This window comes from Leopardus geoffroyi, chromosome D1, assembly GCF_018350155.1.
Source record: "Leopardus geoffroyi isolate Oge1 chromosome D1, O.geoffroyi_Oge1_pat1.0, whole genome shotgun sequence".
NCBI lineage: Eukaryota > Metazoa > Chordata > Mammalia > Carnivora > Felidae > Leopardus > Leopardus geoffroyi.
In genome coordinates, this window is record NC_059329.1 from 69,061,893 (window position 1) to 69,089,501 (window position 27,609).

General features: G+C 41.8%; 1 protein-coding gene and 1 long non-coding RNA gene across 9 annotated transcripts in view; one reads left to right on the forward strand and one right to left on the reverse strand.

The window, feature by feature from the left end:
- Positions 1-27,609, forward strand: part of PARVA (parvin alpha) — a 192,286-nt gene that overhangs the window by 97,328 nt on the left and 67,349 nt on the right. For all 7 annotated transcript variants that reach the window (XR_006714072.1, XR_006714074.1, XR_006714075.1 and 4 more), the window contains exons 2-4: positions 3,790-3,879; positions 3,959-4,029; positions 6,288-6,390. Coding sequence is in view for 1 of the 7 variants with exons in the window: in XM_045484548.1 (XP_045340504.1) it covers positions 3,790-3,879; positions 3,959-4,029; positions 6,288-6,390 (264 nt within the window). In the remaining 6 variants the exon portion in view is untranslated. The remainder of the gene's footprint in view (positions 1-3,789; positions 3,880-3,958; positions 4,030-6,287; positions 6,391-27,609) is intronic.
- LOC123601388 overlaps positions 2,023-27,609 on the reverse strand; it is a 54,799-nt gene continuing 29,212 nt past the window's right edge. Inside the window, exon 2 of one of the 2 annotated variants that reach the window (XR_006714079.1) lies at positions 2,023-2,245. This is a non-coding gene — a long non-coding RNA (uncharacterized LOC123601388). Of the gene's footprint in view, positions 2,246-7,694; positions 7,860-27,609 lie in introns of those variants that run through there. The other variant, XR_006714078.1, reaches the window with a different exon arrangement.

The following is a 27,609-nucleotide window of genomic DNA, read 5'->3' on the forward strand; positions in this document are numbered from 1 at the left end:
TTGCAGCTCTTTTCTCTTTCAGAGCGCGGGGATTGGCGAGGGGCTTCTGCTGGGTCCTGCTTTGGTTTAATAGAAATGAAGCCTCCAAAGCAGGCAGGCTGTTTTGGGAAAGTGGCCACTAATGCGGCCCCATGGGGCGGGGGCCAGGCCTGAACGGGGCAGTTTGCATATTCACTTTTACAAACAGTTGGCTCAGAGTCAGCAGTTAATGGGATGGGAATGATGTTCCTGTACCAAATCATTTCCTGAAAAAAAAAACATTTCCAATTGCAAACATATCTCAGCCTTTCTTGTAGGGTTTGTTATGTCTCTGTTGAGTGAATTAAAGAGGCAGGGCAGAGGGGAGTGTTTCGGACTGGGGATTTTTCATCTGAAAACATTTTTATGATGTACACATAAAAAAAGATCCTGTTGAGACCCACCTTGAGGAGTCCTTGCCACAAATAGTACATTTCTAGTTGCATTTTAGAGGTGTAAATATCCCTATATTCATAAATTGGCTCTCGCCATACAACAGTCTTGGAACAGATGTGGCTTTTCTCTCCTTACAAAATATAAGCACACACATATGCACACACATGTGCACACAGGATCAGGCCAAAATTTTATATATATATATATATATATATATATATATATATATATATGTGTGTGTGTGTGTGTGTGTGTGTGTGTGTGTGTGTATACACACACACACACACACACATACTTTTTTCCCCCCTGAGAACAAGCTGGAATCTTTCTTTGCATCCTGTATACTAATTTGGCAAATTCTGGCTCAATTCATAACCTGTGCAGTTGAACGGTGGTCTTAACAGTTTTGGTTATTCGTTTACTCAACTAATAGTTCTTGAGTGCTTACTCTGCATGAGGTATTGTCTAAGTAGTAATAATAGTTATAGCATAATAGCATGCATTTATGCAGTTCTTACCAGGTACCAGGCATGCTTCTAAATGCTTAATGTAAACCCATTTAACCTTCTCAACAACCCTAGGAGGTAGGTAATATTATCACCCCCAATTTGCAGATGGGGAAACTGAGGTACAGGAGGTTAATGAACTTGCCCAAGGTCACATAGCTAGTAGAACATGGATTTCAGCCTAGGCACTCTGGCTCCTATTTGGGGATCTAACAGTGAACAAAAGAGAAAAAGTGCTAGTCTTTTCTCTAGGTGGGGAACAGACAACAGACATATGAATAATTATTATTTAAGATTGTGATGAGTCCTCTGAAGAAAATAAAACATGAGAGGGAAGCTAGGGGCTAATCAGAGGGCCTTGCAAGTGTTAGTAAGGCGTCGGAGCCTTATTCTGAGTATGATGAGAGGCCAAGGGAGGGCTTAAAGCAGAAGAATGTATCATGCTATTTACATCTTTATAGATCATTCTGACTACGCTCTGGGAAGTAGACGGGGGTGCGGAAAATGCATCAGAAAGCAGTAGACCACTTAGAAGGTGGCTCTGGTTGTCCAGGTGAAAGCTGAGGGTGGCCTGAACCAGGATGGGGTGGTGTAGATGATGAGAAGTAGGTGGCATTGGATCCTAGTGTAGAGGTGGAGCCCACAAAACTTGCCAATGCATTCGATGCAAAGCATGAGGAAGGAAGAGAAGTTAAGGGTGACTTTTTTGGATTTTGGCGTAAACTGTTGTATAAGTGGCGGTGCCATTTACTGAAGAAGAGAAGAACAGGGGAGTGACAGTCTTGTTTTAGGGTTGTTACGGTGGAGGTGAGAGTGTTGACGATCATTATGTTTGGGATATATACACTTGAGACCTATTAATAGACAAAAGAGGAGACATCAAGTAAGTCTGGAATTCAGGGTCAGGCCCATTCTAGAGATTTAAATGTGGACATCATCAGCATTTGGGGTCAACTAAGATAACACCATCCAACTGAATTTCCTATAACGATGAAAAGCTACATCTGTGGTGTCCAGCCTGGCAGTGGCCACTAGCCTGCCACACGTGGGCCATTGAGTGCTTGCAATGTGATAGGTACAACTAAGAAACTGAAGTTTTAACTCAGGTAAATGTGTATATTTGCATGTGGTTGGTAGCTACCATTGACAGTACAGACCTTAGGGAGAATGTAGGTAGAGAGGCCCGGGGCAGGAGCTGTTGTCTTCACCAGCCAGTATGCCCAGTCTCGCTCCCCCATTTAAGCATGACTCGACTTCCACTGCCCAATGCTTGCACAGCAGTGCTTGTTCAGTAGTGGAAATCTTGCCTCTTTGTGAGAAACAGCCTGGAAAAGAAAACAAACTACTAGTCTTAGGAGGACTATTAGAAGAAACCTAGGACTCTAATGAAATTATAGGAGTCAATTGTTTTTCACTAGAAAGCAAATGCAATCCTATACTTATTCGAATCATTTTAGCCTTGAAGGTGTGGCTTCTATTTTTCAGTTCTATTTTGGGGGGGGGGTAATTATAGAGAGTGGTGGGTGTCTGAATTTGCAAATTCAAGATGGTGACTGGCTGATATCCCGTATGAATGTCAAGAGCCCACAGCGACGGGACTAAATACCAGCTTCATAATGCAAGTTGTGTCTCTTTAGGGTAGAGTGTGTTTCACGCTCTTTGTTAGGCAATCTCGTTCCCCGTCCAACTGCAAACATCAGTGAGTTTGCTAATATGAAAGAACTCTTTGTAAGTGGCTGCCTTGTGCTTAAGAGTTCTTGCAAGTATATGCTGGCAGTCAGGGAGGCCAGAGTCAATAAAAATAATAATAAAATGGAAAGATGGGACATTGCTTTTATTAAGGTTGATTGCAGCTGCCATATTAGCTCTTTGAGAGCCTTTTGGTGACCAACGCTTTCAGAGAAAATGGTCTTTCTGTGCTCAATTGGTAAAAAGGAATTACCCAAACTGGCACTAAACAGGGGTGAGGAGACTGAAGGCACTCATTTTAGGGGGAGGGTTATCCAAGGTCATTGCTCAGCAAGTGTCCATCACGCAGTAGTTTTGTGGTAGGAATTTGTTTTTCACTAAGGCTTCATTTGGGGGGTGGGTGCATGGAGGGGAGCAGGCTGGAAGTCTTTAGCGGTCATTGACCTCTTTTTGTTTTCCTTGAGGAAAGTGGAATTGTAGGTTTCTAGGACTTGAAAACTGTAAAAGGACTCGCTGGCCATCCATCCAGTTGAGCTCTTGATGTTCAGTGGAGGGAATGGACCTGGAGGCGAGGTGCCTGGCCCCACGGTCCCCTACTCATTAGAGCTCAAGAGACAAGACGAGAGCCCAAAGGAGGGTGGCCTGAGGCATTCTCAAGCAGTGGCTGGGGTGGGATGAGGTAAAAAGAGAAGGCAGGATAATCAGAAAAATAGTTAGGGAAGCCAAACAAATAGGGAGAGAAGTTGGCTGGAAATGGCTTACATCATAAATGTAGACTTGACCTGGTGACCTCGTTTAGCCAAGCAGGTACCGGGCGGCCACTGTGCCCCAGACAGCCAACCCTTAAAGGAGGGGTGGGCAGGAGATGACAGGCAGAGACCCAAGAAAGACCTCAGTGACCACCTCACTTCCATGTACCCTGAGATCGTGTCTGGGAACAGGCGGAGGCCTCCCTCTTTCTCTGAGGAAAGCGAGTGAGGTGATAGTTGGAAGAGGGGACATGCAGGAGACAACTCAGTCCTTCTAGCGAGGAGAGGCAGGGAATCTATTGCAGGCTGAGTAACAGCTGTAACCTAACCTCAGTAGTTTTATTAATGTCAATCTCAAACACCGTTTGCTACAGAGCCCCTCCCTGTCATCACTGGGCTGCCGTGTGACTCTGCCTTTCTTCTCTTTGCAGTATCAGAGCTTCAGGAGGAGGGCATGAATGCCATCAACCTGCCCCTCAGCCCGATCCCCTTCGAGCTGGACCCGGAGGACACCATGCTGGGTAACTGGGTCTCTTGTTCTCTGGGTTAGCCTAACGCCTCCAAGTGGAGCCACCCACTGACTGCCTTTTCCTTTTAAAGAGGAGAATGAAGTGCGAACAATGGTGGACCCCAACTCCCGCAGCGACCCCAAACTGCAGGAACTGATGAAGGTAAGAAGAAATTAGGAGGGGCCTCAGCTGCCTCCCAGACTCAACAGGCACCTGTAGACCACCTGCTCTAGGCAGGCAGCACACATGCCCCAACAGAAGAAATAGAAAGTTACAGGCAGCTCATGGTCCCATAGGTAGACATCTCTGATTTAACAAAAATGGGACATGGCCGCCGCCCAACAAATGGTGTTGATTGTAAGTGCCAGAGAAGTTAGCGCAAAGGAGCTCACGTTTACCAGGATCTTAAAGTTCACGCAGTCTTTCCACTGCTTTTCTCAAAGACCCTCAACAACATCCTGTGAAATAGGACTTCTTATCATCCTCATTTACAGATAAGGAAGAGGAGTCTTAGAAAAGCCAGTAGTTTGTTTATGGTCAAAGCTGAGTAGAGGAGATGGAATTCAAACAGAAGTAAATAAGATTGAATGAGATATTGTACCTTGTGCCTGGCACAGGGGCTGGCTTGTAACCACCCCCTGAAAAATGTTCATTTCATCCCCCTTTGCATTCCCCGTCCTGTATTTTTCTTCTTTAGCTTCTCCAAGCTGAACTCAAAACAGGACAAAAAGGCACTGAATGCCAGAGTGGCTCATTCAAAATGTAAATGAGATCTATCATTTTTCTGCTCAGAACCTCTGTATAGATTCCTGTCAACTGAAGTCTGAAGCCCATACTCCTGGGGATGGTGTTTGGGGTCTCATGCTCTAGCTGCCTCTTCAGATTCAGATTGTCCCCTTAGAGTCACCATGTGATGACTGCTTACTGCTACTCAGACACTTCTCTGTCTTCACTAAATGGTGAGCTTCTCAGGGTTCAAGACCCCCCCCCCCTTTTATTCATCATTGTTCCCCCAGGATCCAGCACAGAAAGTGACTTGGAGCAGATGTTCATAAACGCTGGGTGGGTGGATGGGGGAGAGATGGGAGGGTGTTGGATGGAGGGAGTGGAGGGGAGAGGAGGGAAGCTTCTATTCTAGAATAGTAGAACGATGTTCTGTGAAGACCCCGGGCTCCACCCACTTATGCAAACCCAGCCCAGCTACTACCCCTGTTATAAAGGCAATCTATTGATGCAAACACAAAAGGTGATGTTCCCTGTGGTTCCATGTATTACCAGATTGTGGTGGTTGCCTGAGGCCTGTCCTCAGGGGAGGGGACTGAGCACAAAGCCCAAAGGAACCTTCTTTCAGCGAGGGAGTTGCTTTTTATCTTGATTGTGGTGGTGGTTACACAACTCTGTACAATGACCAAAACTCAACAAACTGTATTTAACATTAGTTAATTTTACAGTACATAAATAATATCATCATAAACAAATGAGCTGAAAAAAAATGTAAGATAAAAGGCAGTGGATTTTTGCAAACTGCAGTTTCCTTACCTGAAAAATGAAGTGAATGAACCCTCCCTCAAAGGGGTGTGTGCAGATTAACTAAATGAGCTACCTCAGGCTGTGCCCCTGCTCAGTGCTTCATGCTGAGGGCACTCAGGCAAGGACAGGAGAGCGACAGAAGAGGAGAGGAGACTGCATTGGCCCACCGAGAGGTAGCTTGGGGATAAGGAGGAGAGCAGTACCTTAGAGGGCCGATGGATAGGAGTTCAATTCCTGTCTGTGTCCATGGTTAGCAACGTGACCTTGGCAGATACATTCACTTCTGTGTTTGCTTTCTCCTCCTGAACATAGGAGAAGGGGTGATAGATGGGGGTGATAGGAACCACCTGACCAGATGTCCTAATGGGGGAGAGCTTTATTTATTAATTAGACGTACCTTTATTGAACATTCGGCCCTTGACGTATGTGATTCTTTTCTGCTACCTAGAGCGGGAGAGATTTTCCTCCATCTTAGAGGTGGGGAATCAGAGGCTCAGAGCAGAAACTAGTTTGTCCTAGATTCATAGGTCATGGAGGCACACACAGAGAGGTCCATGGATGACGGAGGTGCACAGACACAGGTGCATACATCACAGAGCTACACAAATCAGTTGGTGGGTAACTAACCCCAGTTTGTATAACTCTAAAAGCCCATATCCTTGCCTGGTATGAGCCACACACCCAAACACTGTGTGAATGTAGCTTGCCATTGGGGTAAGGAATGGTAAGGGGCCAAAAGATATTAACAGGGACACAGGTGCCACCAGAACTAGAAGCACTTACCCCGGAAAATTAACAGGGCCACTAGGGCTCACCCAGCCCGATTTTAATCTTCCAAGATAAGAAATCTGGCCTATGAATCTTCTCTTATTCTCTCTCTCTCTCTGTAGGTACTAATCGACTGGATTAATGACGTGCTTGTTGGAGAAAGAATCATTGTGAAAGACCTGGCTGAAGATTTATATGACGGGCAAGTCCTACAGAAGCTCTTTGGTGAGAAGGGGGTTGAATGTTGTGGTGGAGGTCTTTGCTCTGCAGGTGGATGGCTCTCAGGCTCCTAGTTGGAAGTGGTTCTCAGCTTACAGCCGTTCACGTGCCGTTCACACTATCAAAGTGTGGTGTGTGGGCCCACAGACTGGTGGGGCCTTTAGATGGCCTCCTGGAATCTGTTTCACATAAATGAATTGCCGAGGGAGTTCATTGGCCAGATGGGGCTGCTCCCCCTAGCAGTTGAAGGGCAGCAGCTGGGTAGATGAAAAGATTCCACTGTGTACTAGAAAACCTGCCTTACCCTCTCTAGAAAACCGTGCACTTGTGACCTCTGTAGGTGTATTTACACGTGTGTGTGGGGTAAGCGTATATACGTATACCTCTGTCACCTATGGGTGGGTGTATGTGTGCGTGTGCACGTGCGTGTATGCATACCTCTGTGAGCTGTGGACCTGTGTGTGTGTGTGTGTGTGTGTGTGTGTGTGTGTGTGTGTGTTCCTCTGTGTACCTCTAAGTCAGGTGCAAGAACGTGGGAGCCTGTGCCTCTGTGACGTTCAGCCTCTGCGTGCCTAGATGTGTTGTCTCTGGGAAGGTGTGTTCCTGTGAAAATAGGCCCCCGGGGAGGAAAAGGAGAATTCAGGGGTGATCTAGTATTGAAATGACAAATTCAACCTGAAAGAATTTGGACTTTGCCTCAGCTGCTCCCCATTGTCTCTAGTCCAAACCTTTGCCCCAAGTTCTAGACTTCCATTCCTAGCTGCCCACTCAGCCCCTCCCCCTGTGTGCCCCTCACACTGAGCTCATCCACTTTTCCAAAGAGGTTTCTTGCCCTCTGAGTTAACCGCCTTCCCCTCTTCCCCGCCACGCCCCACGTATGTGGGGGGCCTCCAGGGCTCCTTTCTTCTTGCTTACATGGTCTCCTGCAGCCACTCTCCCTGCTGTTTTCACTGGTCTGAGCTGTCGAGACAGCCTCCGACCTCACCTGCATTCCGCCTCTCTCTGCCTCCAGCCCATTCCTGGGCCGCCAGCAGAGGAGGCCTTCTCAAAACGCAAGTCTAGTCTTGCTCTCCCCTGCCGGGGTTGGGGCGGTGGGGGGGGCGTGCCAGTCAGGCCCAGCAGCACTGCATTCACACAGACCCTCATGCGACCCCCCTCTGTCTTTTCAGCCTCACTGTTCATCTTTCAGTCTCTAAGGTCCATAGAGCGCGCCTGCCTCTCGCACCTCCGACAACAGGATCACATCTAGAAGTGATTGTCACGTGCCCTTCTGTGTTCCCCGGATACACACACACATACGTACATAAATGTACATGACACACATGCCTTTATTATACGACGTTCCAAGTTGTTTGTAGCTGTTTATGGAAATGTCTGTGGGCTTCCCAAGAGCAGGAACACCGTATCTTCCTCATCGATCCAGTCTCCTCCAGTTCTAGCAGTTTGCCTCCTGCATGTTGCCTGGCACTTAATGTCTATTGAGTGAATGAATGATATAAAATCTAGTCATTTCTAGAAAGCTACACTGATTTGGTACTCAAACGTCAATATTAGTGAGTATTAATATTTAAAGACTTGTAAATGCAACCGAACGCACAGAGGAGAAGGCTTTGGCACATGTTCCCGTGGAAAAGCCATGAGCCTCGCTGGTCATCTCTTTTAGCGACTACAGCTTTTAACTCCTCCAGCGGATTTCTGGCCAGGATCTGAAAGTGTCTTGAAACGCTCTATATGCTGGGCTTTCAAGGCAAGGGTGGAATTTAGCCATGGAGTGGTGGAACAAGGTCATGAGGTCATCTTGCCTCTGCGCATGGGGAGAGAACTGCCCAACATCACACCCATGCAGCCCCGAGTCGGGACGGAGCACAATCACGTTAGGTTTATTTCAGATCTCAACCTTCGCGTTGAAAAGGTGATGTTCCTTCTGTCCACCTAAGTTTAGACCGTTTGTAGGTAGATGGGGACACACATGAAAAGGTACAGGCAGGGTGCCCAGGTGGAGAGAACCAGTTTGCAGGTAAAAATATGCATCGTGAGTGCCTGGGAGGTGTCTGTCAGGAGGCTGACTAGGATAGGCTCCAACCTTGACTTCCCCTCTATCTTCCTCTTTCCCAGCAACGTTCCTCAAAAGAATATTTGGCACTGTATCTGCTTCCTCACCACTAATCACTACCTTCTGAGGTACAGCCTGGGTATCATCATTCCATCTGCTTTCTCTTCTGAGGTCTCCAGTATCGATTCTGACATCTCCTGTGCTGTGGCATCTGACGCTAACTACCAAATGTCTCGTCCCCCTTCCCCAGCCCAGTGGTCTCTGGGATCTCATGCCGCCTCCGACACACCCTCTCTTCCCCGTCTTCTTCATACCCTTGACTTCTCTCTGTAACGGAGGGACTTCTCAGTCTTCCATCTGTGGCCCCTCCCTTCCCTTTTTCTCTCCTATCCTCTTCCTGGGTGATTGCATCTACTCCTGCGTTTCAACCATTACCTCTCTGATAATCACTCCCTGAAGCTGTGAGGTGATGTGCTAACTGCCTTCCACGCATGCCCACCTGGGTGTCACCTAGGAACCATGCTGCCTCAAACTGATCTGATCTTCCTCCTCCCCACCAAAGCTATTCTGCTTTCCAGAATAGAGCCAAATGCTCAGATTAGAAACCTAGGAGTCATGCCCTTTTGCTCCTTGTCCTGTTAGTCACAAATTGTGACGACTGTACTCCCCTATGTAATGTGTCGAACCACCCCATTTCTCAGCCAGGGAGCATGTGCGAAGCACTTAGAAAGTGCTGGCTCCCCACGTGCTGGGTTGGTGGCGCTTTCTCTGATTTTCCAGCTCCTCTGCTCCCACCTTAGCTTCTCCGGCTCCAAACACCCTTTTCTCTGTGATACGCCGTTTCCTGCCTCGATACTATTTGTCTTGACACTTAATAGGCCATTTGTCAGTGGGTTTTTTGTTTTTTTACTTTTCTTTTGAACTACTTTTAGACTTACAATATTGTTGCACAGAGAGTACAGAGTTCCTGTACTCTCTCTAATGCTCCCTCTAATGCTAACGCCTTACCTGACCATGGTACAGGTACCAAACCCTAAGAAATCAACCTCAGTCCCAGAATTTATTTGGATTTTACCAGATTTTTAAATGAATGTCTTTATCAGTTCTAGAATCTGATCTGGGATTGCACACTGTACTCGATTGTATCACGTCCCTTCCAAACTGTGACTGCCTTTTCTTTCATGACCTTGACACTTGTGAAAGAGGACTGATTAGTTATTGTGTAGAATAGCCCCTAACTTGGGTTTGTCTGATGTTTTCTGATTATTAGATTAAGGTCATAAATTTGGGGGAAGAATACCCCAGAAGTGACAGGCCCTTCTGGGTGTGTTGTACCCAGGGTCCACAATGTTAACCTGTCTTAGTACTGGTGAGTTCACCTGGATCACTTGGGGAAGGCAGTGTCTGTCAGATCCCGTCACTGTGAAGTTACTATTTTTCTCTTTACGATTCATTTGTTTAGGGGGCAAGATAATTTAAGATTATGCAAATATCTTGTTTCTCCTTACATGTTTCCCACTGATTTTATTCAGTGGATCGTAGCTGCCTCAATTATTACTGCAGTGGTCTAGTGGAGATTTTCTATTTTCTTCATTCCTTCTACATTTATTAATTGGAATCCTTCTGTAAGGAAAAATTGGTCCATTTACTTATTTATTCAGTATTTATATCAGTATGGACACAAGGATACTTTACACTCTAGGTTATAATCTATCAGGGTTTTTTTTGGGGGGGGTTTTTTTGCTCGTATACCTCCAGCTTTCATCATTTGACCATTGGGAGCTCTTTCAGGTTGGCTTCTGGACACTTTTGACCTGCTGCTCCATATTTTTTTGTTCTTAGCACTTACTTTCTGGCATCATAAGATGTTCCAGACTCCTCTTATGCTTTACTTACTCTGACCCTGGGATCAGTCATTTCTCCACGGAGCTTGGATTTTTTTTTTATTAGAAAATGGTATTTTGCAATCAATATAGGGGCACATTAGAGAGTGTTTGTAACCTGCTATCCGTAGCACACATAAATGTAGACACCAAACGATGACCTGGTGGTACTACAATGAATGAGACACGATCATTTCTAGAAATCCAGTTGGGCTGGGCCCGGAGATCAGGAGTGGGCTGAGGTTGGGATTAGTAAACTAACTATGAAACACTGGTACTTAGAAGAAGATGGAAATGCCACAGGGACCTCAAGGAGTCCGGATGTGCCAGGTCACACCTCAGGAGCAGGAAATGCATCTGGAATCCAGGAAACGAGGTTGATGACCTCATGGGGCAAGGACTCAGAACCTGGAAGTGAACAAGATGTGGAGGCAAGAATCTCTCAGCAAAAGGCTCTGTGTGTTTTAGGGTCATGGTGAAAGCCTGAATGGGTGAGCGTCCCCAAGATGACAGATAGACTCTGCTGAGCAGCATGGCTGGGTGTTCTCTGATCACAAACCCTGTGAAGGCAGTGTCATACCTGGGTCTCCTTTGTGCAGCCAGATACTGCTTGTTCGACAGCACTGGGGCTGCTCAACTTGCCTTTCTCAGGGACCCCAGGCATATCTGGAAGGTTCTTCTGACATACCTTCCCCCAGTCCTTCTTTCTGAGCTGCCTAACCCAGCTGCCTCTGTTCCCAGGGTCTTCTCTCTTGCCCTGGCTGCAGTTCTGAGTTCAGGTTTTCCCAAAAGCAGATGCCAGGACAAGGACTTGGGTGGAGGAAGTTCATATGAGAGGTGATCTTAGAAAGTAAATAGTTACGTGGGGAATGTAAGAGAGCAAGATAAAGGCCAGTGATGTTGAGTTTGCAACCAGGGTTCAGTCCTGCAGGGTTCCCTCTGAGAAACACCTTAAGTCATCCTCCCCAGGACAGGGAGGGTCCTCCCATCCCCCTGTGGTTGAGGATTGCCTACGTAAGAATTAAGAGCTTCTAGGGGCGCCTGGGTGGCGCAGTCGGTTAAGCGTCCGACTTCAGCCAGGTCACGATCTCGCGGTCCGTGAGTTCGAGCCCCGCGTCGGGCTCTGGGCTGATGGCTCAGAGCCTGGAGCCTGTTTCCGATTCTGTGTCTCCCTCTCTCTCTGCCCCTCCCCCATTCATGCTCTGTCTCTCTCTGTCCCAAAAATAAAATAAAATAAAATAAAATAAAAAAAAGAGCTTCTAGGTTGTACTTCTGATGGAGAAGCTCTTGTGCAGAGAAAAAGAGCTTCAGGGCCAGAATTGGAACCCATGGTGTGCTGGGCGCCAATTGGGGGTGAATGCAGGTGAACCAGGGAGCTCCAGGAAGGGGCATCCACATCACCCAGGAATACGAGAAGGTACAAGTTCTGCTGTAGGGGCTGCTCCTGCTGAGTCCCTTGGTGTTGCTGCCAGGGAAAAATCAGATACTTATGCCGCCACCCCCATCTCCTCACAGCAACAGCTCCAGACCTTTCCACACCTCAGGACAAAAGGTTGCTGCATTTGCATCCCCAACACCTAGGCCAGAGATACTACCAAGAGAGGCAGAAGATAAAGGATTCTAGAAAAATGCCCGCACAAGATAATCATTTCAGGTGAACATAAGCTTTCCTGACTTGGGATAGCTCTGTGAGCTTCCTTAGGGTATGTTTTAGTTAACAGATTCTTATCTTTAAATATGTGCATGTACTCGCCTGTGTTGAGGGCTAAAAGTCATAAGGTTCTTTTTTCTACTGTTCACAACGGCATATGCCCGAAACAGGATATCTTCTTCAAGCATGAGACTGAGCAGGTCTCTGGGGCATAAAGATTCTGCGGGAGAGTTTTTTGTTTAGCTTTAGGGTATGTGTTTGTCCCTGGTAGACCCTAAAGAGAACATCTTACATTGACCTTACTCTTGTCGATTACTATTCATTAAGCAACAGCCATTTCATTTGCAAATGGTACCTGCTGAGTTAAGGGATACGAAAGGAAATGTGTTGCAGTGTAATATACTGCATAACACAGTGCCTTCAGGTAACTCAGAGTCTGCTAGTATGTGTGGGATACCAAGTAGTTTAGGAAAGGTGTCATGAATGAGGAGGCATTTTGAATGAGTCCTTAGGGAAGGAGAATTTAAACCAGATGAAGAAGGAAAAGAACATTCTAGTTGGCACAACAAAATGTAAGCCCATGTGGATTTCAGGGTGAGTGGCGGGAGACTGTTGTACAGACAAGGAATACGTGGGTAGGCAAACTTCAGGAGTGGTTGTGTGGGACTTGTGGCTAACACAGATGAGACCCAGCACCCAGATCTTGATTTCTTACACCATTCTCCAATAATAGAAACCAGGGTATGCAGAAAATTGGCAAACTGTAGGACTGGAGCATCTTGCAGTGCCGAAAAGAGGTACTAAGAAAAAATACAGTTCTGTGGGACAGCATATGGAAAGTATTCAGGACCAACCTAAAACAGCTCCCAGTGGCTAATGGTAGAATAATTTGAGCACAGAGATGAATTAAAATAGTATTGGATTATAGCCCAAAGTGTAAATATCTTTAAGTCCATATTGATATAAATAGGTAAATAAATGAGAAAAGGAACAACTCTTCCTCAATGAATTATTCTAAATAATTCATGTATTTACATTCCCCTCAAAAAAATGAAAGTTAACTCCCACCTCTTGAGTGAACTCCATTTAGTGACTAGCTTCCAAAGATTACGGGATGGAGTTGGAGGAGGCAAGTAACTTTGCAGTAAAGAAACAAAACTTTGACCGAGTGATCAAGGTTAACATCACCAATGATAAGTCATGTTGATAGCATGCATCCTTGATATGATTCAGTGGAAAGGGCACTTCACCTCTGTGATCTTCCTCCCAAGACCCATAACCTCAGTCTAACCATGAGAAAAACATGGGAAAAACCCAGTGCTCCTCAAAACCGTCAAGGTCATAAAGAGCAAGGAAAGTCTGAAAACCTATTACAGAATAGAGGGCACTAAAGGTGACAATGATGAGAAGAACCCAAAGCATGGACTTAATGTCAGTTCATTAGTTGTGACACACATACCATAGTATTATAAGATGCTAACAATGGGTGAAACCGGTTTCAGAATATGCAGGAACTGTATGAACTATTATTTCAGCTTTTCTATAAATCCAAAAATCGTTCTAAAATGAAAAATTTAATGGCCAACTAATCTTTGACAAAGCATGAAAGAATATCCAATGGAATAAAGACAGTCTCTTCAGCAAGTGGTGTTGTGAAAATTGGACAGCGACATGCAGAAAAATGAACCTGGACCTCTTTCTTACACCATACACAAAAATAAACTCAAAATGGATGAAAGACCTAAATGGAAGACAGGAAGCCATCAAAATCCTGGAGGAAAAAGCAGGCAAAAACCTCTTTGATATTGGCTACAGCAACTTCTTACTCAACACGTCTCCAGAAGCAAAGGAAACAAAAGCAAAAATGAACTATTGGGACCTCATCAAAATGAAAAGCTTCTGCACAGGAAAGGAAACAATCAGCAAAACTAATAGGCAACTGACAAAATGGGAGAAGATATGTGCAAACGACATATCAGATAAAGGGTTAGTATCCAAAATCTATAAAGAACTTATCAAAGTCAACACCCAAAAAACAAATAATACAGTAAAGAAATGGCAAAAGACATGAATAGACACTTCTCCAAAGAAAAAATCCAGATGGCCAACAGACACATGAAAAAATGCTCAACATCACTCATCATCAGGGAAATACAAATGAAAATCACAATGAGATACCACCTCACACCTGTCAGAATGGCTAACATTAACAACTCAGGCAACAGCAGATATTGGCAAGGATGGGGAGAGAGAGGATCTCTTTTGCATTGTTGGTAGGAATGAAAGTTGGTGTAGCCACTCTGGAAAATATAGAGGTTCCTCAAAAAATTAAAAATAGAACTACCCTACGACCCAGCAACTGCACTACTGTTTTGAAGGGACACATGCACCCCAATGTTTATAGCAGCACTTTCAACAATAGCCAAAGTATGGAAAGAGCCCAAATGTCCGTCAATGGATGAATGGATAAAGAAGATGTGGTATGTATATATACAATGGAGTATTACTCAACAATCAAAAAAAAATGAGATCTTGCCATTTGCACCTACGTAGATGGAACTATAGAGTATTATGCTAAGCGAAATTAGAGACAAATATGACTTCACTCATGAGAATTTTAAGACACAGAACAGATGAACACAAGGGAAGGGAAGCAAAACTTATATAAAAAACAGGGAGGGGGACAAAACAGAAGAGACTCTTAAATATGGAGAGCAAACAGGGTTACTAGAGGGGTTGTGGAAGGGGGGATAGGTAAGGGGCATTAAGGAATCTACTCCTGAAATCACTGTTGCGCTATATGCTAAGTAACTTGGAAGTAAATTAAAAAAAATGGGGAGCAACTTTTTGATATAAAAGCAAAAAAAAATGGATAAAGGAATGAAATGAAAATGAAATGAAAAATTTATTTACAGAAAGAAGAGGAGCCTGCTTGACAGAGGACCTTCAACAAAGAATTGTGGACTACATTTGGTGGGTAGGCAGTGGTAAATGCTAATGGCTTGTGAGCAAAGCGACATGATCAGAAATGAGACTTCTGAAGATGACCAGGAGTAGTAGAGGAAGTGGAGGAAGCTCCAGCAAAACACCTCTTTGTGCAACAATGATGATGTTGAACTAGAGAGGGGGCAGTATTGATGGGGGAAAAGCTTCAAGTGATGTAGGGAATAAGTGACTAAAGGAAACTGGTGGATGTTGAATAGGGATGACCCCTTAATCCCAGGAGCAGCAACGTCTTGTAGGGTTTGATCATATTGGTTTTGATGATCATTTTCCCACACCTACAAGTACTTAGGCTAAAGTAGAAGCTGTGGTAAAACTGAAAGAGGAATGAAGACACGGACAGGAGATCTAAGATCTGCGTTTCACAGCAGCTCAGATCACTCTTCTGTAAAACCAGGAAGATGCCCTATACAACCTTACAGCTGAGCTAATGCAGTTCCACTAGCCACATGTAGCTAATAAAAGCAACCAAAAGTAAAAATCTACTTAGTCACACCAGCTACACTTCAAGTGCTTGACACCCAAATGTGTCAAGTGGCTACCATACTGGATAGTGCAGAAATGAATATTTTCATCATAGCATTAAGCGCTTTTGGACAGCATGCTCTAATCTTCCTACTGGAATAGTCATTGATTCTAGAATACTTGAAGGTAATGTATACTACCATTCTTAAACCGGAGGAGGAATTTTCTGGCCTCAAGCTGAATGGCAGTCTTTTTATTTTTATTCTTTTATTTGTTAGTAGAGATGGGTATATATTTGGCACCCCAGCACAAAGTACTCTGGAGTCAAAGTAGACATAGCTGGGAAATCCCAGTCAACCTCCAGGGTGCCCCATGTGCAAGTCACCGTGGGAACTCCTACCTTGTGTTCACCTTCATTCCAGCCACTCTGCAAGGGCATCCCATGCATGGGGAAGCCCAGGACACCCCCCTCACTCACTCTGCATTCCAGCTTGGCTCTAGCTGCCCCAAGAGGCCACCCTCTACCTTGAGAGCCCTAGGGTATTCCAGCTTGAAGTTTTCACCCACATCAGCTTCAAGTGTCATTCCAGGGTGCCTGCTACACAGAGAGGCCAGAGACTACACCAGCTTATGTCCACTTCAGCTGCCCTGTTAGGGCATACTCTGAGCCCTAAGACCACCCCAGCCCATAGCCACTTCATAGCCCACAGCAGGCACAGCTCCAGCCAGCCAACCAAAGTCACCAAGCACACACAGTCTACACAAGATCATTCCTTCAAGTTTAGGAGAAGTAGCTGCTCTGCCTAATTCATAAAAACAAACACAGAAAGTTAAGCAAAATGAGGAGACAGAGGAATATGTGCCAAATGAAAGAACAAAACAAAACCTTAGAAGAAGAACTAAATGTAATAGATATAAGCAATGTGCCTGATAAAGAGATTAAAGTAATGATTATAAAGATGCTCAATGGACTGCAGAGAAAAGTGGAAGAACTTAGAACTTCAATAAAGAGACAGAAAATATAAAAAAGGACCAATCAAAATTGAAAAATAACCAAAATGAAAAGTACACTACAGGGAATTAACAGATTAGTAACTGCAGAAGAATGACAGCAATCTGACAGTGTCATGGGAAGTTCCCAAGCTGAATAGGGAGGGAGGGAGAGAGGGAGGGAGGGAAGGAAGGAAGAGAGAAAAAATTTTAAGTGAGGATATGTTAAGGGATCTCTTGGGCCACATCAAGAACAATACAATTTGCATTATAGGGGTCCCAGCAGGAAAAAGAGGGGGAGAAAGGGACAGAAAGTTATTTTAAGAATAATAGCTGAAAACATTCCTAACCTGGGGAAGGAAAGACATCTAGGTTCAGGAAGCACAAAGAAACCCAAACAAGGTGAACCCAAGGAGGTCCGCACTACAACATGTAGTAATTAAAGAGAATTTTAGCTCACTCAGCCAGTGGAGCATGCCACTGTTGATCTTGGGGTTGTAAGTCCAGGTCCATGTTGAGTATAAAGATTACTTTAAAGAAAAATAAAATCAGGGTGCCTGGGTAGCTCAGTCAGTTAAGTCAAACTCTTGATTTTGGTTCAGGTCATGATCTCACTGTTCATGAGTTTAAGCCCCACATCAGGATCCTCACTGACAGTGCAGAGCCTGCTTGGAATTCTGTCTCCCTCCCCCTCTTCCCCTCTCCTGCTCACATGTTCTCTCTCTCTCAAAATAAACCAATAAACTGAAAAATCTTTTTAAAAATGTAAAAAGCAGCAAGAGAAAAAATAGTTCCACACAAGGGAAACTCCATAAGGATGTCAGCTGAATTTTTAGCAGAAACTGTGCAGTCCAGGAGTGGCATGCTCTATTCAAAGTGATGAAAAGAGGCGCACCTGGGTGGCTCAGTCAGTTGTGTTCAACTTGAGCTCTGGTCATGATCTTGCAGTTCATGGGTTTGAGCCCTGCATCAGTCTCTGTGCTGACAACTTGGAGCCTGGAGCCTGCTTCAGATTCTGTGTCTCCCTCTCTCTCTCTGCCCCCTCATGCTCGCTTGTGCTCACTCTCTCTCAAAATAAATAAAAAAGATTCTCCAGGGTAGATAACATGTTAGGCCATAAGTCTTCATAAATTAAAAAAAAAAAAAAAAAAATTAAAACCATATCATCCATCCCTTCTGACCTCAACAGTGTGAAACTAGATGTCAATCACAAGGGAAAAAACTGGAAAAAACACAAGCACATGGAGGTTAAACAGTATGCTACTAACCAACCAATGGGTCAATGAAGAAATAAAAAAATATGTGGAGAAAAATGAAAATGGAAACAGAACACTCCAAAATCTTTGGGACACAGTGAAAAGCTCTAGGAGGGAAATTTATAATAATACAGGCCTACCTCAAGAAACAAGAAAAATCTGGGGCGCCTGGGTGGCGCAGTCGGTTGGGCGTCCGACTTCAGCCAGGTCACGATCTCGCGGTCCGTGAGTTCGAGCCCCGCGTCAGGCTCTGGGCTGATGGCTCAGAGCCTGGAGCCTGTTTCCGATTCTGTGTCTCCCTCTCTCTCTGCCCCTCCCCCGTTCATGCTCTGTCTCTTTCTGTCCCAAAAATAAATAAACGTTGAAAAAAAAAAAAAAAAAAAGAAACAAAAATCTTAACCTAACCTTATATTTAAAGCAATAGAAAAGGAACAAAGCCCAATATTATTGGAAGTAAACAATGAAGATCAGAGCAGAAATTAATGAAATAGACTTTAAAAAAATAGAAAAAAGCAATGAAATCAGGAGCTGTTTTTTTCAAATATGTGTATATTTGAATATATATATATATATATATTTAAAAAATAGATAAATCTTTAGCCAGACTCATCAAAAAAAAAGAGGACCCATGTTAATAAAATAAAAAATGAAAGAGAAGTGACAAAATGAAAGAGAAGTAACAATCAATACCACAGAAATACAAAGGATTATAAGAAACTACTATGAAAACTTATATGCCAATAAATCGGACAACCTAGAAGCAATGGATTCTTAAAAACATGCAATCTTCCAAAACTGAATGAGGAAGAAATAGAAAATCTAAACAGACCAATTACTAGTAATGAAATTGAATCAATAACCAAAACAGTCCCAACAAAGGCCAGGACCAGAATGATTCACAGGTGTGTTCTACCAAATATTGAAAGAAGAATTAATCTATTCTCCTCAAACTATTACAAAAAGAAGAGGAAGGAAGGCATCCATACATTCTGAGGACAGCATTGTCGTGGTACCAACACCAAACAAAGACACTACAAAAGGCCAGTATCCCTGATCAATATAGATGCAAAAATCCTCATCCAAATATTAGCAAACCACCTTCAACAATATATTAAAAGAATCATTCATGACAACAACATGGGATTTATTCCAAGGATGCAAAGCCTGGCTCAGTATCCACAAATCAATCAACATAACACACAACTTTAAACTGAAGAATAAAAATCATATAATCATCTCAACAGATGCAGAAAAAAAAATCTGACCAAATTCAACATCTGTTTATATATAAAAAAGAAAACTTTCAACAGATTGGTTTGGAGGGAACACACCTCAACATAATAAAGTCCATATATGAAAAACTTTCAGCTAACATCATACTCAATGGTGGAAAACAAAGCTTTTCCTCTAAAATCACAATCAAAATGATGTCTACTCCTGCCAATTTTATTCAATGTAATAGTGGAAATTCTAGTCCTAGCAATCAGAGAAGAAAAAAGGCATCCATATTGGTAAAGAAGTAAAAATGTCACTATTTGCAAATGACAGGATACTATACACAGAAAATCCTAAAGATTTCACCAAAAAAAAAAAAAAACAAAACCCCATAAAAATTAGAATAAGTGAATTCAGTAAAGTTGCAGGATACAAAACCAATACACAGAAATCTGTTGTATTTATATACACTAATAACAAAGTAGTAGAAAGAGAAATTAAGAAAACAGTTCCATTTTCAGTTGTACCTAAAAGAATAAAATAACTTAACCAAGGAGGTGAAAGACCTGTACTTTGAAAACTATAAAACACTGATGAAAGAAAATGAAGATGACACAAATGGAAAGATATTCCATGCTCATGAACTGGAAGAATTAATATTGTTAAAATGTTCATATTTACCCAGGACAATCTACAGATTCAATGCAATTCCTATCAAAGTACCAACAATATTTTTCACAAAACTAGAAAATAAATCTTAAAATTTTTATGGAACCACCAAAGACCCAAAGCAGGCTTTAGAAAGAACAAAGCTGAAGGTATTACAATCCCAGATTTCAAGATCCACTAAAAAGCTGTAGTAATCAAAGCCTAATGGTATTAGCACAAAAATCAACACATAGATCAATGTAACAGAATAGGGAGCCCAGAAATAAACCCATACTTAGTCAATTAATCTATGACAAAGGAGGCAAGAATATACAATGGAGAAAAGATGGTCTCTTCAGTAAATGGTGCTGGGAAAACTGGACAGCTACATGCAAAAGAATGAAAGTAGACCATTTTCTGACATCATACACAAAAGTAAACTTAAAACGGAATAAAGGCCGGGGCACCTGGGTGGCTCAGTCAGTTAAGTGTCCGACTTTGGCTCAGGTCATGATCTCACAGTTCGTGAGTTCGAGCCCTGCGCTGGGCTCTGTGCTGATGTCTTGGAGGCTGGGGCCTGCTTCAGATTCTATGTGTGTCTCTCTCTGCCCCTCACATTCGCACTCTTTCACTCTCAAAAATAAATAAACATTAAAAAAAATATTTTATGGATTAAAGGCCTAAATGTGAAACCTGAAACCATAAAACTCAAAGAAAACATAGGCAGTAGTAGGCTGGGAAGATGGCAGCAGAATAGGAGGACCCTAAGCTCACCTCATCCCGTGGATACTAGATAATACTCCCATCAGCATAAATAACTGAGAAGATGACCTAAAGACTGGCAGAAGAAACCACGAAAGGGAGAGAAGAGGCCACATCAAAGAAGCTAGGAAAGGCAGAGACACAGTTTGGAAGTGAAACAGACCTTGGCCATCTGCAGTTAGAGGGAGCCAGGAATGTGAAGAAATAGACTATCATATCAGGGAGCCCACCCAGGGAAGATGAATCCCCATATTTGGTTTTGAAGGTGAGAGGAGTGAATCTCATGAGTTTTTACAATTAGCAGGATTTAAAGCCTCCAATTTTAAAAAAATAAGCAAGCTCTGTTTCAGGGCAGTCCAGAGGGCATTAGGAAGCTGAGTCCTGGCCCTTAAAGAAATAGTAGGAAAAATAGCCCATGGAGATACAACAGTTTCAAAAACGGGTGAGCATACAGGAGGGAGATTTATTTACTCATCTCAGAGCATGGCCCAGAGAGTCAGGGATTGTGAGGAGACACCTCCAGCCCCCTTCCCCCCAGGATAAATACAGCCACCCATGGGAACCAACACAGTACATACACTCACTACCTAACTTGCTTACACCAAGTCCTGCCCCCAACCTCTATTTCAGCAGATCCACCCTTCCTAGTCATGCTTGCCTCAGTACCAGTGCTACAGATCCCTTCCCAAGACTGGTGCAAACTCTGCCAATACCACCTCCTGACCCTCACATTTTGCAGGGCCTCAGTACCAGTGGGGGCAGGTCTCATTTCATGAACAGACTATCTCACATTTTGTTAAAATGTACCCTGCGTGGCTGGTGACCAAAAACTGGCCACAACAGGCAAAGAGAGCCTCTGCAGTTGACTAGACTGGAGGAAAAAAATGGCAAGGACATAACAACGAGGCACACACAACACATAGGAGACACTTTCTGAAGCACCACGTTCTGGGGAACAGAGGACACTGCACTGCAGGGCACTGTAGGTCCTCTTCTTCATAAGGCCATTACCGTCAAGAGCAGGAGATATTAGCTGACTTTCCTAACACACAGAAACAGAGTTAAATAACATAGGAAACAGAGGAATATGACCCAAATGAAAGAGCAGGAAAAAACCACAGTAAGAGACCTAAGCAAAATAGATGTAAGTAATGTGCCTGATAGAGAATTTAAAGTAATGATCATAAAGATACTCACTGGACTTGAGAAAAGAGTCGAGGATATCAGTGAGACCATTAATAAAGAGACAAAAAAGAACCAATCAGAGACAAAACAATCAATGAAATTAGAAATACACTTGATGGAATAAATAGCTGGCTAGAGGAAGCAGACAAATTGTGATTTAATGACCTGGAAGACAGTGTAATGGAAACTAATCAAGCTGAGCAAGTCAAAGAAAAAAAAAATGCAACATAAGAGTAGACTTAGGGAACTCAGTGACTGCATCAAATACAATAAAATTCACATTGCAGGGATCCCAGAAGAAGAAGAGAAAAGGGGTCAGAAAATTTATTTGAGAAATAATGGCTGAAAACTTCCCTAATCTGGGGAAGAAAACAGATATCCAGATCCAGGAGGTACAGAGGTCCCCTAACAAAATCAAACCAAGGAGGTCCACACCAAGGCACATAGTAATTAAAATGGCAAAAAGTAGTGATAAGGAAAAAATTTTTTTAAGCAGCAAGAGAAAAGACAGTTACATACAGGGAAAGCCCCATAAGGCTATCAGCAGACTTTTCAGCAGAAACTTTACAGGCCAGAAGGGAGTGGCATGATACATTCAGAGTGCTGAAAGCGAACAATCTGCATCCAAGAATACTCTATCCAGCAAGGCTATCATTCAGAACAGAAGGAGAGACCAAGAGTTCTTGGAAAAACAAAAACTAAAAGAGTTCATGACCACTAAACCAGCCCTGTAAGAAAAAAAATTTTTTTTTAATTTTTTTTTTTCAACGTTCATTTATTTTTGGGACAGAGAGAGACAGAGCATGAACGGGGGAGGGTCAGAGAGAGAGAGGGAGACACAGAATCAGAAACAGGCTCCAGGCTCTGAGCCATCAGCCCAGAGCCCGACGCGGGGCTCGAACTCACGGACTGCGAAATCGTGACCCAGCTGAAGTCGGACGCTTAACCGACTGCGCCACCCAGGTGCCCCAGAAAATTTTAAAGAGTACTCTTTGAGTAGAAAGGGAAGACTGTGAGAGTATGAAAAGTAGGAAATATAAAAGCAGTAAAAATAAGGATATCTGTAAAAATCAATCAAGAGATTCACAAAAGGATGTAAAATATGACACTATATATGTAAAGTGGGGGTGGGGGAGTAAAGAATGGGTCCAAAGTTAAGCAACCATCAACTTAATACAGACTGCTATATGCAGAAGATGTTATATAAACCGAATGGTAACCATGAATAAAAAACCAGTAATAAATATGCAAAGAATAAAGAAAAAGGAATCCATGTCAGTAAAGAAAGCCAATAAACCATGAAAGAGAGCAAGAAAGGATCAAAGAAAAACTAGAAAAATAACCACAAACAAAATTATAATAAAAACATTCTATCAATAATTACTTTGAATGTAAATAGACTGAATGCTTCACGCAAAAGATATAGGGCAACAGAGCAAATTTTAAAAGGGACCCATCTATATGCTCCCTACAAGAGACTCATTTAAGACCTAAAGACATCTGCAGATTGAAAGTGAGGGGTTGAAGAAAGATTTGTCATGCAAATGGATGTCAGAAAAAGCCAGGGTAGCAATACTTATATTGGCCAAAGTAGACTGTATAACAAAGACTATCACAAGAGACAAAAAAAGACATTATGTAAGAATAAAGGGGACAATCCAACAAGAAGATACAAAAATTGTAAATATTTTGCATCCAAATACATAAAACAGTAACGAACATAAAGGAAGTAATCAATAGTAATACAATATAATAGGAGACTTTAACACCTCACTCTCATCAATGGACAGATCATCCAAACAGAAAATCAACAAGCAAACAATAGCTTTGAATGACACCCTGGGCCAGATGGATTTAACCAATATATTCAGAACATTCCATCCCAAAAGCACAGAATGCACATTGTTTTCAAGTATACCTGGAACATTCTCTAGAATAGATCACATATTAATTAGGCCAAAAAAGAAGTCTCAACAAATCATGCATCTTTTCTGACTTAGAAAGCAACCACAAGAAAACAATCTGGAAAGACCACAAATACATGGAGGTTAAATAACATGCTACTAAACAATGAATGGGTCAACCAAGAAATCAAAGATGAAATAAAAAATCACATGGGAAAGTGAAAATGAAAACACAGTGGTATAAAATGTCTCAGATGCAATAATATAGGCCTACCTCAAAAGCAAGAAAAATTTAAATGACCTAACCTTACATATAAAGGAGCTGGAAAAAAAAAAAAGAATAAACCCCAAATCAGCAGTAAAAGGGAAATATTGAAGATTAGAGCAGAAATAAATGATATTGAAACTAAAGCAAACAAACAAAAAAATAGATCAATGAAACCAGGAACTAGTTTTATCAACAAAATTGATAAACCTTTAGCCAGACTCATCAAAAAGAGAAAAAGAAAGAAAGGACTCAAACAAAATCATAAATGAAAGAGGAGAAATAATAAGACAGCCCAGAAATACGAAGGAGTTTAAGAGATTATGAAAATTTGTGTCAACAAATTGGACAATTTAGAAGAAATGGATAAATTCCTAGAAACATTTAACCTCCCAAAACTGAAGCAGAAAGAAATAGAAAATTTGAACAGACTAATCACTAGCAATGAAATTGAATTAGTAATCAAAAAACTTCCAAACAAAAGTCCAGGACTGGATAGATTCATGGGCAATTCTACCAAACATTTAAAGAGTGAATACTTTTTCTTCTCAAACTATTCCAAAAAATAAAAGAGGATGGAAAATTACCAAATCCATTCTATGAGACCAGCATTACCCTGATACCAAAACCAGATAAAGACACCAACAAAAGAGAGAGAGAGAGAGAAGTGCAGGCCAATACCTCTGATGAACATAGATGCAAAATCCTCAACAAAATATTAGCAAACTGAATCTAACAATGTATGAAAAAAATAATTCACTGCGATCAAGTGATGCAAGGGTGGTTCAATCAGTATGATACATCCCATCAATAAGAGAAAGGATAAAAACCATATGATCATTTCAATAGAAGCAGAAGAAATATTTGACCAAAGTACAACATCCATTCATCCATGATGAAAACCCTCAACAAAGTCGATCTAGAGGAAACATACCTCAACATAATAAAGGCCTTATACAAAAAAAACAAAAGCAAACGTACTCAGTGGGGAAATACTGAGAGCTTTTCCCCTAAGGTCAGGAACAAGACAAAGATGTTTATTCTCACCACTTGTATTCAACACAGTACGAGAAGTCCTAGACATAGCAATCAGAAAACAAAAAGAAATCAAAGGCATCCAAACTGGCAAGAAAGAAGTCAAATTTTCCCTATTTGCAGATGACGTGATACAATATATATAGAAACCCCTAAAAACTCCACCGGAAAGATACCAGAACTGATAAATAAATTTAATAAAGTCACAGGATACAAAATCAATGCACAGAAATCTGTTGCATTTCCATACACTAAAAATGAAGCAACAGAAAGAGAAATTAAGAAAACAATCCCATTTACAATTGCACCAAAAAGAATAAAATACCTAGGAATAAATTTAATCAAGGAGGTGAAAGACCTATTCTTTGAAAACCATAAAACATTGATGAAAGAAGTTGAATACGACACAAAGAAATGGAAACACATTCCATGCTTGTGGATGGGAAGAACAAATATTGTTAAAATATCTATGCTACCCAAAGAATCTATAGATTTAATGTGATCCCTATCAAAATACCAACATTTTCCATAGAAATTAGAACAAACAATCCTAAAATGTGTATGGAAGTACAAAAGACCCAGAATAGCTGAAGCAATCTTGAAAAAGAAAAACACAATTGGAGACATCACAATTCCATATTTCAAGTTATATTACAAAGCTGCAGCAACCAAAACACTATGGCACTGGCACAAAAATAGATACATAGCTAATGGAACAGAATAGAAAGTCCAGAAATAGATCCACAAATATGGTCAGTTAATCTTCAACAAAGCAGGAAAGAATATCCAATGGGAAAAAGATAGTCTCTTCAACAAATAGTTTTGGGAAAACTGCACAACAACATGGAAAAGAATGAAACTGGACCACTTTCTTACTCCATCCACAAAAATAAACTCAAAATGGATTAAAGACCTAAATATGAAACTTGAAACCATAAAAATTCTAGAAGAGAGTACAGGGAGTAATTTCTCTGACATCAGTCATTGTCACTTTTATCTGATAGGTTGCCTGAGGCAAGGGAAACAAAAGCAAAAATAAACGATTGGGACTACATCAAAATGAAAATCTTTGTACAGAGAAGGAAACAATCAACAAAACTAAAAGGCATCCTACAAAATGGGAGAAGATATTTGCAAATGACATATCTGATAAAAGGTTGTATCCAAAGTAAAGATATGTAAAATATATAATGAACTCAGCAACTCCACACACCCCCCAAAATAATAATAATCCAACTTGCAGATGGGTAGAAGACACAAACATTTCTCTATAGAAGACATGCACATGGCCAACAGATACATGAAAACATGCTCATTATCATTTATCAGGGAAATGCAAATCAAAACGACAATGAAATATCACCTCACACCTGTTAGAATGGCTAAAATCAGAAACACAAGAAACAACAATTGTTGGCAAGGATGTGGAGAAACAGGAACCCTCATACACTGTTGGTGGGAGTGCAAACTGATACGGCCACTCTCAAAAACAGTATGGAGTTTCCTCAAAAAGTTAAAAATAGAACTACCCTACGAACCAGCAGTTGCACTCCTGAGTATATACCCAAAGAATACAAAAACACTAATTTAGAGGGATACATGCACCTCAATGTTTATAGTAGCATTATTCACAATAGCCAAGATATGGAAGCAGCCCAAGTATCCATTGATTGATGAGTGGATAAAGAAGATGTGGCATATATATCCAATAGAGTGTTATTCAGCCATAAAAAAGAATGAAAATTTGCTATTTGCAGCAACGTGGATGGAGCTAGAAAGTATAATGCTAAGTGAAATAACTCAGAGAAAGACAAATACCATATGATTTCACTCATATGTAGAATTTAAGGAATGAAACAAATGATTAGAGGGAAAAAAAAGAGAGAGGCAAACCAAGAAACGGATTCTTAATTATAGAGAACAAACTGATGGTTACCAGAGGGGAGGTGGATGGAGGGATGGGTTAAATAAGTGATGAGGATAAAGGAGTGCATTTGTTGTGAGGAGCACTCAGTATTGAATGTAAGTGTTGCATCTCTAAATTGTACACCTGAAATGAATATTACGCTGTATGTTAACTCACTGAAATTTAAGTAAACACTAAAACAGACAAGCAAACAAACAAACAAGTGTTGGTGAGAATGTGGAGGAATAGGAACCCTCATACACTGTTGGTAGGAAAACCTCCTCAAAAAGTTAGAAATAGAACTACCCTTTGATCCAGTAATCACACTACTGGGTATTTATCCAAAAGATACAAAAACACTAATTCAAAGGGATACTTCCATGCCTATGTTTACTGCAGCATTATTTACAATAGGCAAATTATGGAAGCAGCCCAAATGTCCACCGATAGATGAATGGATAAAGAAGATGTGGTATGTATATACAATGGAATATTATTCATCCATAAAAAAGAATGAAATCTTGCCATTTGGAACAACATGGATAGAACTAGAGAGAACAGTACTTGGCTAAATTAGAGAAAGACAAATACCATATGATTTCATTGGTATGTGGAATTTAAGAAATGAAACAAATGAACAAAGGAAATAGACCAAGAAACAGATTCTTAACTGTAGAGAACAAACTGAAGGTTACCAGAGGGTAAGTGGGTGGGGGATTGGGTGAAATAGTTGATGGGGACTAAAGAGTACACTTATCATGATGAGCAGTGACTAATGTATAGAATTGTTGAATCACTGTATTATACACCTGAAACTAATATAACACAGCATGTGAACTATACCAGAAGTAAAATTAAAAACTTAATTTTAAAAAACATAGTAATTTCTTTGACATCAGCCTTAGCAACATTTTTGTGGAAATGTCTCCTCAGGCAAAGGAAACAAAAGGCAGCCTACCAAGTGGGAGAAGATATTTGCAAATGACATATCTGATAAGGGGATA